Source organism: Mesoplodon densirostris, chromosome 11 (assembly GCF_025265405.1).
Source record: "Mesoplodon densirostris isolate mMesDen1 chromosome 11, mMesDen1 primary haplotype, whole genome shotgun sequence".
Classification (NCBI taxonomy): domain Eukaryota; kingdom Metazoa; phylum Chordata; class Mammalia; order Artiodactyla; family Ziphiidae; genus Mesoplodon; species Mesoplodon densirostris.
This window is the reverse complement of record NC_082671.1, coordinates 7,643,856-7,659,117: the sequence shown is the minus strand read 5'-3', so window position 1 is coordinate 7,659,117 and position 15,262 is coordinate 7,643,856. Positions and strand designations below refer to the sequence as shown.

The following is a 15,262-nucleotide window of genomic DNA, read 5'->3' as shown; positions in this document are numbered from 1 at the left end:
AGGGAGGGGGACTGGGGCTGAGGACCACCTTGGCTGCTGAATGGTGACAGTTAAGGGGGAGGATACAGGACAGGTAAGTAGGAAGGGAGCAAGAGATGAGAAAGACAGATACTGGCTAGACAACGCCCTCTTGAACCCAACTGAGTGGGGAAGTCACAGTACATGCTCAAGTCAGAACCTGCATTTGGCTTCTCCACGTGCCTCCAGCCACAGAGTCACCTGGTATACCCTCCTCCCCCAGACGCCAACATGACTCGGGCAGCCCCTGCAGCAGGGCGCTCTTGGCAAAAACTTCCCCAATTTCAGTAGCCTACGTTCTCCCCAGGACAGGCTGCCGTTGTGTATGGAAGTGAACTCTTCCTCAAATCACCCCAAATTCTAGGAAAACAACATTAAAAAAAAAAAAAAAAAAGAACACATGCAGAGGCTGATGGTCAATGACCTTGTAGGTTTATCTAGAGTTACTGTTGATTTGACTGTGACAGGCTTTTCTGTCCATTCGTAACTCCTCCAGAGGCTAGGGAAAGGAAAATAAATAATGTAATAATAGTAGCCGTCACTCATCATGAGCACTCACTCGTGTCCTACATCGCAGGAGGTGATTTAAGTATATTACCTCATTTAATCTGCACGTCACACTTATTTTATAGGTGAAACAGAGAGGTTAAGCAACTGGCTCAAAAAGACACAGCCAGCAAGAAGCAGAGCTGACTCTTCCCAGACCCGTGCTGCTTCCCTGCCAGCTGGTGAACGGGAAGAACGGGAACCCCCAAGAAATTTTCTGGGGGGGTGACAAGAGTCTGGTCTGGACATCTTGAATTTGGCAGGATGCTCTGACCTAAACCTTATCCTGCCTGCTGGCTAGACGAGTCCAATTTAGGGCATCAATGCCAGCCAAGGCCAGGACCAAGGGAGGGAACGACCACGGACTCATCCTTTGGGTCCGTTCTCTCTCTCCCCTCCCCCTCTCCCTCTGGTGAGCCTGGGCCAGGTGGTGGCCTCAAGCCCCCCCTCGGAGGGTCCCAGGGGAAATGCACCCTTCAGGGCCAGTTCTATCTTCCTGTCTTTGCTTCCCAAGGTGTCCACACAGAAGCAATGGTGACTGGCTCCGTCCCCTCTGGGACCTGGCTTCAAGGTGTCAAAAAGTTCCCCATAAGAGGAATCCAGCCCTTTTGGGAAGCGGGAGGCGAGCGTTGAAGGAGAGGTGCCGAGGCCGCCCCTCTTGGGCAGATTCCACAAGAGGGGTCCCTGTCAACTGGGTACCCTTATGGGCTACTCCAAGCAAAGCCCCAAACTGGTCCCTCCCTCCCTCACCTTTCCCAAACCAGGGGAGTCTCTGAAATGGGCGTTTTGTAGACAGATGAAAAGATAAGTCATCTGTTTCACCTTCTGAAAGAGAGGAAGCCTAGTGGTACAATTTCAGCTTTGAGCAATGCCCTCAGTGATGCGGCTTCGCAGAGCTGAAGCAATAAGATGGGGACGAATGTGAGTGCTCAGGACAACTGCAACCTCTGAAAAATTCTAAGGAGCGGTAGCTCCTTACGTAATAGTAACTCCACAACAGTTGCAGAAGCTGACAGCTGAGCTCTTGCTATGAGCCAGGTACCATGATAATAACTTGACATTAAATAGCCCGTTCTTGCTCCCAATGACCTTGTTTTATTGTATGCAGGTTGCAGGATTACCCTCATTACCGAGGTTAGGAAAGTGAGGCCTAAGGAGAGTCACCCACGGGCCGCCTCCCCCCAGGGATCTACATTTCCAACAATTCAACCCCTCCTTCCCCCAATAACCCCCCTGGGTCATAACGTCCCCTGCTGCTCTGTGTTGCTCTTTTACACAATGCAGCACCTTGAGGGGGGGAGGCCTCAACAGCAACAAAACCAAAATCCAACCATCTCCCCCCCTCTTCTCCCAAGCCAGGACCTCAGGGAGGCGGCCTTCTGCTATTTAGTGCCCTAAACACTGAGAAGATTGTGGTACCTACCCCACCGCCTAGATAACTCAACATTAAAATAATAATAATAATAAAGATTGTAGGATAAGTCTAAAGAATTAACTTTCCCCAGGTTCCTGAGCACGGGCTCAGCCTGTCTGTGGACCCCTTGGCCTCCCTTTCCGGTGATGCTAATGCTCCTGGGGGCCTCCTGGGAAGACGCGGGGTGGTGGCTCAATAGCTGCAGCCTGTGGGTGCTACCATCTTGCTCTACTGGCCTCTTTTGGGCAACTGTGTTCAGCTTGCTAACGGGGGGACATTCCCTGGAAGCACACAGTGAGAGATTCCCCAGGGAGAAGAGGAATATTGGGAGACTAGAGTCCTTCTGTTAGGCCCTGCGGCCCCTTCTGAATCTGAGGATGCGGGTGGGACTGCCTTATACACTTCGAGGTAGTTCCGATCATCCCAGCTTGAGATGACGCAACAGGCTCAGAGAGGTAAAGTCACTTGCCCACGGTCACACAGCAGGTATGCAGTGACTCAGCTGATAGTTCTCTCCCTCTGTCACATGCACAGCATGTGCCAGGCAGCGGTCAGTTCCTTGACTGCCTGTCTCATCCCTGGTGGAAGGGAGGTAGCTTGGTCCCCTCTCTGGGGTGTGGCAGAGGATGAAAGACCTTGTAATAAGCTTCTTCTCAGCACACCTTTATGGAAATTAGGCAGTGACCTGGTCTGAACAAGTTCAAGAGTTGAGAAATCCTCCCTCCTGAGGGCTGAACCAGCATCATTTAAAAACCAGAGCCCTGGCGGTCCAGTGCTTAGGACTCTGTGCTTCCACTGCAGGGGGCTCGGGTTCCAGCCCCGGTCGGGGAACTAAGATCCTGCATGTCTCACGGCGTGGCCAAAAAAGAAAAAAAAGAAAACCAGAGCCCTAAGAGGAGAAAAGTTGTAGCTAATACAAGGTGCCAGTGTTAAGTCGTTTGGGGCTGAGGGGTTGGGAGGGAGGCCTCTGCCCAAGGTAACCTCCTTCTAAACAAGAAGTTTCAAGTTTCCACTGCCTGCTGGCCAGACGTGTAGCAGACGTCAGCCAGCCCATAAATCCATTTTCTGCTGAAAGTAGGCATTCTGATCTTAACCAAAATCATCTGATGTGGGGGATTGTTTTGGGGCTGTTTTGCTTTAAATTCCAGAATACCATTGTGTTTTCCATTGTGTATGCCTAACTAAGATGCCTGGTGAACACACACACACACACACACACACACACACACACACACACACACACACACACACACACACACACACACACACACACACACACACACACACACACACACACACACTCTTGCTGATACACTTTAGCCACACGGACCAGCTAGCTCTCATTCCATCTGTGGGACCTGTTACCACCTGCTCGCGTGGCCCTGGGTGGTGAGAGATACCCCTTGCCCTATTCCTCTGCCACAATCCCCTCTTCATTTTAGTCTCAATGATTAAACAGCAAGCCCTCCACTGTCTGCTGTGTCCCCCGCCTCACCCCAAGTGCTTCACTTGAATCATTTAATTTTTCTCAACAGACCCACCAGGTAGGTAATATTAACTTCTGTTTTCGAGATGAGAAGTTTCAGGCACAGAAGTTCAGGAGCTTGTCTTGAGATCACATGGCAAAGAGGTGCCTGAGTTACAGCCTGGACCCAGAACAGTCTGACTGCAAAGCCCAAATTCTCAATCATTTTGCTATGCTCAAAGGTCTTTTTGATCCATTTTGTTGATTTCAGGGCCAGAATTTTTCACTTTTATCCTTTCTCCTTCCTGGTCACAGCTGATTCTATTTCAAAAGTGGCGTCTTCGATCCGTAAAGGCCCCAAGAGAGCCCACGTGTAAGAGCAGAGGGCCTATCTTCTCACGACAGGAAGGTACTTGCCATGGCCACCTGGCCTGCAGGTGCCATCGGAGTCTGGCGTCTCTCTGGGGGAGCCTGATGGACAGAGTCTAGAGAGAGAGCCTGGGACTCCTCTTGCTGGTCTCTGGCTGGAGAGCTCTGGGCACGTTCTTGCTGGCCAGCCAGAATTGAGTGTGGCCACAGCCCTGCTCTGGGAAACAGACTCTCCAGAGTAAGCTGGTACATTCCCTTCTCGTCCCAGCTTTGTCACCACTGCAAGCCTGGCAAGTACAGACACCGCTGCAGCTGCCCATTGGCCACTGTCCTTGTATCCCTATAGGAATGGCCTGAAGGAGGGACCCAGAGCCTTTGCCCGCTCCTTACAGCACCATCCTGCCAGCAGAGGACAAAGGGAATGAGAGGGCATCACTGCAGGCCTGTCTTACAGCCCTGGGCATGGGGCCCTGGGAGGCATGAGGATCACACCAGCTCCCCATTCTAAGGGTCCCTCCCCAGCTCTGGAAGAGAATGTAATTTCTAGTTGAAATGAGTTTTCTGATCTCTTAAGGGTTATCTGTCTTGGGGAGCCAGGGCTATAATTTGATTGAAGAGGGGGAAAGTAGAGTGTAGGACGACTTCCCCAGGCTTGTAGAAAGGAGGCTTTAAAAAGTTTGAGCATAGGGAGGGCTTCCCCAGTGGCGCAGTGGCTAAGGATCCGCCCGCCAGTGGAGGGGACACAGGTTCGAGCCCTTGTCCAGGAAGGTCCCACATGCCACGGAGCAACTAAGCCCGTGCACCACAATTACAGAGTCTGAGCTCTAGAGCCTGTGAGCCACAACTACTGAGCCTGAGTGCCACAACTACTGAAGCCCACACAACAAGAGAAACCACCGCAATGAGAAGCCTGCGCACTGCAACGAAGAGTAGCCCCCGCGCAGCAACGAAGACCCAACGCAGCCAAAAATAAATAAATAAATAAATTTAAAATAAATTTTTTTTGAGCATAGGGAATTCCCTGGTGGTCCAGTGGTTAGGACTTCGTGTTTCCATTGCAGGGGGCCCGGGTTTGGTCCCTGCTCGGGGAACTAAGATCCCGCAAGCTGCCCAGTGTGGCTAAAAAAACAAAAAAAAGTTTGAGCATAATAGTTACAGGTTGAAATCCATGGCCCCACATCACAAGAAGGCGCTTATAGTGCATCAGGGTGAGCAGGAGGAAGAGTCTTTACAGGGGATGAGTTTCCTGTCCCTGCAGGACACATTCTGCTGAGGGTGGCTTCCCACACAACAGAGGGGGGCATGGATGTGAGGGGTGAATGCAAACTGGTACACTGCAATTGTTCATCTAGATGGGAAGAGGTGTTTTTGATTCGGATTTGTAAATAACCTTGTCTTAGTCCATTAAGGCTGCTGTAACAAAGCACTGTGGACAGGGTAAAAGTCCAAGATCAAGGCACCAGAAGATTTGGCATCTGGTTTGGACTCGCTTCCTGGTTCATAGAGGGCTATGTTCTCATTAGAATCTCACATGGTTGAAGGGAGAAGGGAACTCTGGGGCCTCTTCTTCCTCTTTTTTAAAAAAAAAATAAATTTATTTATTTTATTTATTTATTTTTGGCTGTGTTGGGTCTTTGTTGCCGTGCGCAGGCTTCCTCTGGTTGCGGCGAGCGGGGGCTACTCTTCGTTGCGGTGCACAGGCTTCTCATTGCTGTGGCTTCCCTTTGTTGCAGAACATGGACTCTAGGCACACGAGCTTCAGTAGTTGTGACACGTGGCCTTCAGTACTTGCAGCACATGGGCTCAGTAGTTGTGGCTTGTGGGCTCTAGAGCTCAGGCTCAGTAGTTGTGGCGCATGGGCTTAGTTGCTCCGTGGCATGTAGGATCTTCCTGGACCAGGGCTCGAACCCGTGTACCCTGCATTGGGAGGTGGATTCTTAACCACTGCGTCACCAGAGAAGTCCCGCCTCTTCTTATAAGGGCACTAATTCCATTCACGAGGGCCCCATCCTCATGACCTAATCACCCCCAACAGCCTTGCCTCCACATAAAATTGCATTGGACTTCAGGATTTAACACATGAATTTGGAGAGGTGCAAACAGTCTATAGCAAACTATCTTTTAAACTAAACTCCCAAAGAAGACATAAAGATGGCCAACAGGCACATGAAAAGATGCTCAACATCACTACACATCAGGGAAATGCAAATGAAAACCACAATCAAATATCATGTTATACCTGTCACAATGGCTATTATCCAAAGGACAACAAATAACAAGTGTTGATAATGATGTGGAGAAAGGGAACCTTGTGCAGTCTTGTTGGAAATGGAAATTTGTGCACCCAGTATGGAAAAGAGTATGGTGGTTTCTCAAAAGATTAAAAATAGAACTACCACATGATGCAGCAATTTCACTTCTGGTTACATATCCAAAGAACATGAAAACACTAATTCGAAAAGATACATGTACCCCTATGTTCATTGCAGCACTATTTACAATAGTCAAGACATGGAAACAACCTAAATGTCCATCCACAGATAAATGTATAAAGAAGATGTGGTACATATATGCACTAGAATATTATTCAGCCATAAAAAAGAAAGAAATCACACCATTTGTGACAACATGGATGGACCTGGAGGGTATTATGCTAAATGAAATCTGGAAAACAAAACAAATGCACAAACCAAACCAAACCAAACCCACAGACACAGAGAACAAATTGGTGGTTGCCTGAGGGAAGGAAGGCTGGGGAGGTGGGTGAAATGGGCAAAGGGGATCCAGAGGTACAAATTTTCAGTTATAAAATAAGTCAAGGGATGTGATGTACAGCAAGGTAACTATAGTCAGTGATATTGTTTTGCAAATTTGAAAGCTGCTCTCATCTCAAGAAAAAAAAATTCTGTAACTTTGTATGGTGACAGACGGTAAGTAGACTTACTCTGGCAATCATTTTGCAACGTGTATGAATGTCAAATCATTACGTTGTACACTGGAAACTAAAGGAATGTTGTATGTCAATCATACTTCAATTAAAACACACACATGCTGTAGAGCAGAAATTAAACACAACATTGTAAATCAACTATACTTCAATAAAATTAAAACAAACACACACACCAAACTTCTATTCAATTGAAAAGCAATGAATTCGCAACTATGTATGATTTTGCTGATCTTTCATTTAAAGCTTTAATAAATCAACCTTATCATTTGCTACTGATTCAATCAGTGTAAGTTTAAAGATAAATTAAAACTAAAATGCTATAGAAATGTGTTTTGAATTCACTAAAACGGTCTAATTTACTTTATTATATTTTTAACCCCCAGTCAAGGATTTTCTCCTGTGATCCACGTGTGGTGTTGTTTCTGCCCTTGGACACTGACATGCAGCTCAGACGGGGAGGAAAAGGGGCCTCCTCTAAGCAGTTTGGAGGCAAGGGCTCGGTAGGAGTCATGGCCCCCATCTGCCTGGGTCTGAGAGAGGTGAATACTGGGACCCTGAGAGTGTAGCAGGTAGGCTGTGGAGGGTGACTTCCCTAACATAGCCAGGGACACCGTTTCTGCTCCCTTGCACAATGCTTGGCAAGAGGATTGGGCAAAAGGACTAACTGACTTTCTTCACGTCCACAGTCCACACACCTCTCTAGCCAGGGATCTTCCCTGGGATCAAACAGATCTGGCCCCTCTCCTCCAAGTCAGCGGGCTTCGTCCTCCCTGCTATGTAGCCAGGCTGTACATCACAACTCAGAGGTCTCCGTCTCCAGAGACCCGCGGGAGACGCATCTCCCTTTTCAAAGTCCTCAGGGGCAAGGCCAGAGAAGGCCAGCCGAGGCTTCTAGTTTCCATTTGTGGGAAAGACAGGACCCTGCTCTTTCCCAGCAAAGACAAATCGCCCAAGCTCCAGGACTAGGAATACAGAACACGCCTTGAATTACTCTCGAGTCCAAGCCACTCCTTGGGCGAGGATTAAGCTGACAGTCGGAGCAAGGCTGGGTGGGGAGGCCAGAGCTCCAGTCAGGGCTGCCCTTGATCCTCGGGGAACTTAGGGGCTCTCTAATGCCTTCCTCAAAGTCCCCCCAGCTCCCCTGCGCAGTCCTGGAGAGCAGTGAGGCAACCCACACCTCATGGCAGAAACGTGGGATTCCGGACAGAGCAGGGTTGCCTGGAAACCAATATGCGGTGTTTGATATAGGGAGGTTCATGCGTCTCTGGAGAAAAAAGCAAAAAAACGTGGACTGTGTGTTTCTGGAGGCAGGTCCCATTGTTTTCATGGGACTCCCCCAAAACGTTCGGACCTGCCAGTCGAGGATGACAGCAAGTAGTACTTAAAAGCTATCTATCCAGGGACTTCCCTGGTGGCGCAGTGGCTGGGAATCCTCCTGCCAATGCAGGGGACATGGGTTCGAACTCTGGTCCAGGAGGATCCCACATGCCGTGGGGCAACTAAGCTCATGCGCCACAACTACTGAGCCTGCGCTCTAGAGCCTGCGAGCCACAACTACTGAAGCCCGTGTGCCTAGAGCCCGTGCTCCGCAACAGGAGAAGCCACCGCAATGAGAAGCCCATGCACCACAATGAAGAGTAGCCCTGGCTCGCTGCAACTAGAGAAAGCCCGCGCAGCAACGAAGACCCAACGCAGCCCAAAATAAGTAAATAATAAATAAATAAATTTATTAAAAACAAACAAAAAACTATCCAGAACTAAGTATTTCTTTGGTGGAGGGGAGGAATTACTGGATGGATGTAATTAAAATAAAATTATCTCAACTGGAGACAGGACGCTGCTTTCCACAGCTGCCTGCCATCACTTGACGGAAAATGCAAATGTCCCTGGACCAGCATTACTTTTTCCACGGAATGAAACAGGCAAGTGATCTGCAGTCAGACTTTAAAAACATAAATTAAAAAAAATATATTGTTTAGATTAGCGCTTTTGGTCTCCTTAATTCCCTCAGTTGCAAATGATTATCTCTGGGTGAACCTGGGTTCGACAGGCTCTTCCCCAGATTTTCAAACCCCCAAACCCTTTAGTCACTGCTCTTCTGTAAGTAAGAGGGAAAGACGGTTTCTGCAAGTCTTTGGTTGAAAAGACCTGAGGCGGCTCCAAATAAAGTTCCCCTGCCCCCGCCCCCGGGGGGAGGCAGGAACACGGCACAAAAACATGTAGCTTCCTGAAACTTTTTCTCCATGCTCCTTTCCCCAGACTCTCCAGAACATGCAGCCACCAACAAGGCAACAGGACCACAGAAGCCACGGTATACCGTGACGTCGGGTCCCTCACCCTCACAGCCAGACACACCCAAGAAAGAGGGTCAAGGCTTGTGCTCTTGGGCAGAAAAAGTGCTTTTGTTAAGTCCCAGGCGTATTATTAAGTCCCAGACTGTGCAACCAATCCCCAAAACCGTGCCACCTTGTAAAATGGAATCGAACAGGAAAACAGACAAATCGAACATGGACACATAGCTCTGTGTGTTAAGAGTGAAGATCTGCATCTGACACGAAAGGAAGATGTGAGAACGGTGATGTGTGAGGTCTGAAGTCGCAGAAGACTCGTTTAGCAGATTAAGTGTTCCAAAGGGCTTCTACAAAGCAGTTCCAAACTCAGGTCTGAACGGGCAGCTGCTTCCTTGAGCACAAGAGGGTAAGGTCTGGAATGGTGCCAGGTGAGTGTGCGTGCGCGCATGTGTGCGTGCGCGCGTGTAGAGGAATCCTCCCCATCCCCCAAATCAGGAGTCCAATCTGTTGTTGACAACCATCGCGGGGCAAAGTGGGGGGAAAGCCTCAGGAGTCCGGGCAGGGAGAAGTCTTATTTTCCTGAGCAGATGCAGACACCTGGCCTCCCCAAACCTGCCAGCCTCTGTGCAAACACAGCAGGGCTCGGGCTGTCTGGGTGCCAAAGGTGGAAGCCATTTCACGCAAGAGCCCCAGCTGCTTGCTCAGTCCAGCACTGAAGGCAAACAGCTTCTGGGTGAAGCAGCAGGTTGGGTGGGAGGGGCTTCTGCCAGTGCCATCCCGCTCGCCCATCCCCCGCCCGGACCCCGCATTCCGGATTTCTCCGCACGCAGTTTTATTTTCAGAAGTGGGGCTGCCCCACAGCCAGACTTGCGGCCACACATGAAATGGAGTCAGGGTCCTGAGGTGGGACTCGCAGAGGCGTGTGGAGGAACGAGGCTGGCAGTGATGCAGGACGAGAAGAAGAAGGGGGGACGTGTGTGGACGTGGGGTGTGCACCTGGCTACCCCTCTCCGGTTTCAACTTGCACACTTCCTCAGGCCATTGCTCCCACCCTCCCCACCTCCTCAACCCCCTTTCCACACAGGGATGACAAAAGCTACGGCTGGAAGTTTACTCCTCATCCAGGACTAGGCTCCTGGGCTAAGTGCATCACACGCATGTGCTCATGTAACCCACAGCAACCCCAGGGGGTAGGCACCAGCTCCACACGATGACGGGCAAATCCAACCCAGAGCCACTCTGACCACTAGGCAGCACCGCCACAAAAGGCTGAGGGCGACCAAAACAGAGAACCCCCCCAGACAGAGAGACCCCACCCAGGAGGAGTGGAGGGAACTTGCGGTTACCGGGAAAGAGAGGCACGACTCAGGCCCCAGACGTCAAGAGGCCTCTGAATGAAATGAAGCCACGCTGGGTCAAGCCTGGGTACCCACTGCACACTTCCATTTCCTGACTCCTATTTTGGGTTGTGTGGGAATGTCCTCTGCTGTAGGCCCTGGGGGTGGGGCTGGTTTCATAGACTGAGCTACTGAAGGGACCTTTCTGGACCATTTGCTCCAACCCACTGGTTTTACAGATGAGGAAACTGAGGTCTGGAATTCAAAAGTGACCTGCTCAAAGTGAGCTGGGGGCAGAGCTGGACGAACACCCAGGTCCCTGAACTCTGGTCCAGGCCTCTGTCCATGTTTCCGTGAAGCCTGCCTTAGGCCCGCGAGACACCATTTCTTGGGAAAGAGAAATTCCCTGCTATTCCCATCAGTGAGGGAGGAGACGGAGTGAGAGGCAGGGAACAAAGGGGTGAGGAGGTGGGTAGAATGTGAAGGCCTTGCCCCTGGCCTGGACCAGCCCCGGTTCCCCACTGTACGGCGGAGGCTGCCCCTTTGGCACTGTAAAATGTTTCCCCATCGAAATTTTTTGGAGGGTGGGTAGGCAAAGAGGTCTGAAGGAAACCCAGAAACAACTGAAACAGAGCTGGGAAGTTAGGGTCCTGGAGGCACTGGAAGAACAGCCTGACTGCTGGCTTAGCCGCGGGCACCAGAGACCCTACTTGGGGAGGGCAGGCAGCGCAGGCTCTGCTGTCACTGAGGGTCCCACAGGGATGAGACCGGGGGCCAGGGAAGAGGTACACCGCTCCCTTCCCCCGCCCCAATCACCCCACTGCCACTGAGGTGGGCTTCTCGTCTCTGGGTCCCTGCTGGACCACCCCTCAGCATCCTCTGTCCATGCGGTACTGGTGGCCCCTAGCCTCCCAACTCCTCCTCTTCAAGGCCCACATCAGGTCCCAAACACCAAGTTTATAAATTCCTGGTCTCAAGAGAGAAAGGGAAGCGATGACATCATAACAATCCAAGCAAGCAGTTCCCTCAGGTCATAGCTTCTCTTAAAAGTTATTTTTTGAGAGCTTGTTGCCACCCTCCTTTCATTCCCACTCAGCTGGGTACAGCAGTAGGTGGTGGAAAGCGTGCTGAACTTGGAGCCAACCAGACCCGCCTTCAAACTCACCTCTGATGCTGTCCTGCCACATGACCCTGGCTGAGTCGTGGAACCTCTCTGGGGACTAGTTTCCTGGTCATCAGTAAAATGGGGATAATGCTACCTGCTCTGGCTATACAATGAGATTTGGAAAAGGACTTTGCAGTAACATGCTGCACGAGGGGATCATGGTGTTCCTTTATTCCAACACCTCCTAGGAGGGAGATGAGGGCTTCATCTCTACAGGGACCTGAATACAGGACGACTGAACAATAACCGATTCAGAGACATGAAGCTACTGCTGACCCCCATACACCACCTGTTACCAGCTCCCCTTGTTGGTCTTGTGATGGAGACGGAAGAGGACAGGACTTAAGGGACCTAGGGGTTGGGGTATTGGCTGGGTTCCTGTGACGCTGGGCAGGTCAGCCCCTCTCTGGTTCCCGCTTCCTCGCTGTGAAGAACAGGCTGGACTGAATGACCTCAAAAGTGATTTCTAATTCTATACCCAGCCGTTCCCAGAATGAGTCATTTCTGTTTCAGATGACACAGCCCATCAGCAGCACCTAGCCCAGGCAGGGGCAGGTCTGGATACAGTGGGGTGGCAGGCTGGAGTCAGTGAGAGGCTGAGCAGATATCTGAGTGGCCTGGGAGCCTCCCGCCAGGCTCCTGCAGGTGCCATGGCGCGGGGAGTATGGAGGGACCCTGGGAGTCCGTGGGTCCCCACGACCCAAACCCTCACACAGCCTAGGCAGATAGCTGAGGAGTAACCAAGAGACTGGCAGGGGAGAGACGGTGCTAGGGAGGAGGGAGAGGAAAACTCCTTAAAGGACAAGGGCTGGGTGGGGCAGGGCTAGTCAGCCTTTGACGTTGTTTCCTAGAGCCGGAGTTGGGGAGGGGTGAGCCAAGGCTGGCAGCTAGCTGGCTGGCAGGGACACCCGGGAGGAGGGGGTGCCCACCACAGGAGGGTCTCCCTAGAGCAGGCCATGGGCTGGGCAGGGCACACCTATGCACTGTCCTCACTAGAGCAGGTGTTGGGTGTGATGAGTCTTGCAAGGGCAGGTCAATCTCATACCCCGTCAGCTCCAGAGAGAGGATTAAATCTCAGGAGATTTTTCCCTGGGGTTCATGGGGAAGCAGCTCCAAGGAAATAAGCACATTTTTGTTGCAAGCCTCTGGCGGCTCGCCCCTGCTTCCACAGCCATCTCTATCGAGAGTGGCACAGGGCCTGCCTTTCCAATTGCTTTCCTGACTGCAAAGGGGCAAATACTGTCCACCTGTGAGCAGGGGATGTGGCCCGTGAACCAGGACACCAAAGTCCCCTATTCTTTGCTTCTTTCTTTGGGTGGCCCCTTAATCCCTCAAGGAGAGGTGCGGAGGGGCCACTGGCCTTCCCTGCTGCCGGCCTTAGCCTTCCCATTTGCAGACAGGTTGAGAGTGGCCGGCAGCGGGAGTCCTGGAGCTCGCCGGCCTGCGTCCTCCCCAGGTGACAGTCCACTCCCTGTGGCCCCGCCCGGCTGCTGGGTGGGCTGGCGGGGAAGTGGGTGAGGCCGGCACCTGATCTCTCCCGGAAATGGAGAAACACAGGACTCATCCTACTGAGGGCGCCGAAAGGCATCTGCCCCACCCCTCCCTAACTCTCCCGGAGTTCTCTCCAGCTCAGATACTTATCGCTCTTCGGGGGAAAAAAAAAAAAAATCAAGACAAGCTAGTCTTTCAGGTAGTTTCGAGGGAGCTCGGACTTTCTCACGCCGGCTCAGAATCAGTCTGAGAGCATGGGGGCCTGAAGTTTCCTCCTCGGGGGTGGAGGAGGGATCCCGACACTCATTCAGGGACGGGGCCCGGGACGCTGACACCCGCGACCGGCGCGCCCCTTGCTCTCCGGCGTAAAGGTGCCAACAGACCTTCACTGAGCTCCTCCGGCGCCACCTTAGTCCCTTGGAGGGTCCGCATCCTCCCCTCCCCGCGGCCTCGGCCACTCGGGGGGGACCACACCCGGGTCACGAGCTGCACTGCCCGCCACAGTCCCCCTCGGGCAGGGCCTTGAGTCCCCAGCAGAGGGGGTGCTCCGTTTCTCCCTCCTGCACTCGGAGGGGATCGGGGTGGGAGCAAACCACCCCGCCCCGGCTCACTAGGGCCCCGCGCCCCCTGCCCGCCCCGCTTCGAACCAGCCCAGGACCAACGCGCCCTCCCATCCCGTCTCGGCCCCCGCCGAGGAGCCAGCTGGCGGCCGCAGCGCCCTCTCCTCCCGCCAGGAGTCTTCCCCTGCGCAGGCGATGCCGGTGACCGGCAACCCCGACCGCGGACCGGGTGCCCGGGACGGACAGGTGGCCCCGGAGAGGAGCGCGCGGCAGTCGCGCTCACTCACCCAGAAGATGAAGTTAAATCCGAACAGCAGATATTTGATGCACTTGGTGCCTCCTTTGACCGGCATGGTGCGCGCTGGACTGGCCTGGGCCGGACTGGTGTGGGACGGGGGCGCTTGAGGCCGGGACGGGCGGGAACAGGCTTCGGACCGAGGTGCTGGCGGCTGCGGGTTGGCCTCAGGGCTGCACTTTTAAAAAGTGCCACTCCTCGGGCGCGCGCCGCCGCGGTGCGCATGTGCCGGGCCCCGCCCCCGCCCCCGCCCCACCTGCCCCGCCCCGCCCCGCCCCGGTGGCCGCGGCCCCTCCCGCCTCTGGCTCGGCCCTTCCCACCGAGTCAGCCGGCCTTGACTTCCCGCCATCCTCCATGTTTCCTCCCACCAGTCCTGGGGTCTTCAGTCGGTCATGTTCGGCTGCTTTCGTCCCAGAGTAAGTGGAGGCCTCGCCCTTCCGGCTGTCGCCTGGTTTCCGCCCTTCCCGAGCCCTCTACTTTGGGAGACCTTCCCCGGTGGTCGGGGCCGAGGTCCCTTAACCCAAGGCCGGCTGCCCTCAGAATGAGGGCTCTTCTTGCTTTGGCCTCGATTTAAAGAGAAGCTGCCTGGCCTTATGTCTCCCTGGGGCGGCTCCTTGCCAACCTTCACTCGTGAAACACACTGTTAACTCGGCACATCATGCGGAGCAGGAGGAATTAGAAGCTCGTCGTCCAGGTGGGAAGATCGGTCGGAGGCTTATGGGAGTAAGTCTCAGATACCATCACTGAATAGTAATATGTCTGAGGGCCGGGCAGCCCGGGAGTGCTTCCTGAACTTGAGGTTCAGGTGGCCCAGAGGAGAAGACAAAGGCTGTAGCCTGGCTTCTGTTGCCTCTACTGCCCATCACCCGCCCTCTTGCCCTTTGACTCTGCCCACTGCTACCTCTTTGATGGTCCAGTGCCAGAGTGCTTAGGGTGTTTCTCCCCCGCTCAAAAAAGTCCCGCAAATGATAAACGTTGGCAAGGATGTGGAGAAAAGGGAACCCTCCTACACTGTTGGGGGGAATGTAAATTGGTGCATGGAAAGCAGTATGGAGGTTCCTTAAAAAAATTAAAAAGGGAACTACCCAGCAATTCCACTCCTGGGTATTTATCCAAAGAAAATGAAAGCACTACTTGAAAATACATTTGCACCCCTGTGTTCATTGCAACATTATTTACAGTAGCCAAGATACGGAAACAGCATAAGTGTCCATCAATAGATGAAGGGATAAAGAAAATGTATATACACACAATGGAATATTACTCAGCCATAAAAAAGAATGAAATCTTGCCACTTGGCAGCAACATGGATGGACCTAGAGGGTATTATGTGGAGTGAAATAAATCAGAGAGAGAAAGCC

General features: G+C 52.6%; 1 protein-coding gene across 1 annotated transcript in view; it reads right to left on the bottom strand.

Moving 5' to 3' along the window:
- CD9 (CD9 molecule) overlaps window positions 1-14,103 on the bottom strand; it is a 35,954-nt gene extending 21,851 nt beyond the window's left edge. The window contains exon 1 of the mRNA XM_060112166.1: window positions 13,894-14,103. Coding sequence (XP_059968149.1) covers window positions 13,894-13,959 — 66 coding nt within the window. The 5' untranslated portion in view covers window positions 13,960-14,103. The remainder of the gene's footprint in view (window positions 1-13,893) is intronic.
- Between the last annotated feature and the right edge of the window lie 1,159 nt (window positions 14,104-15,262).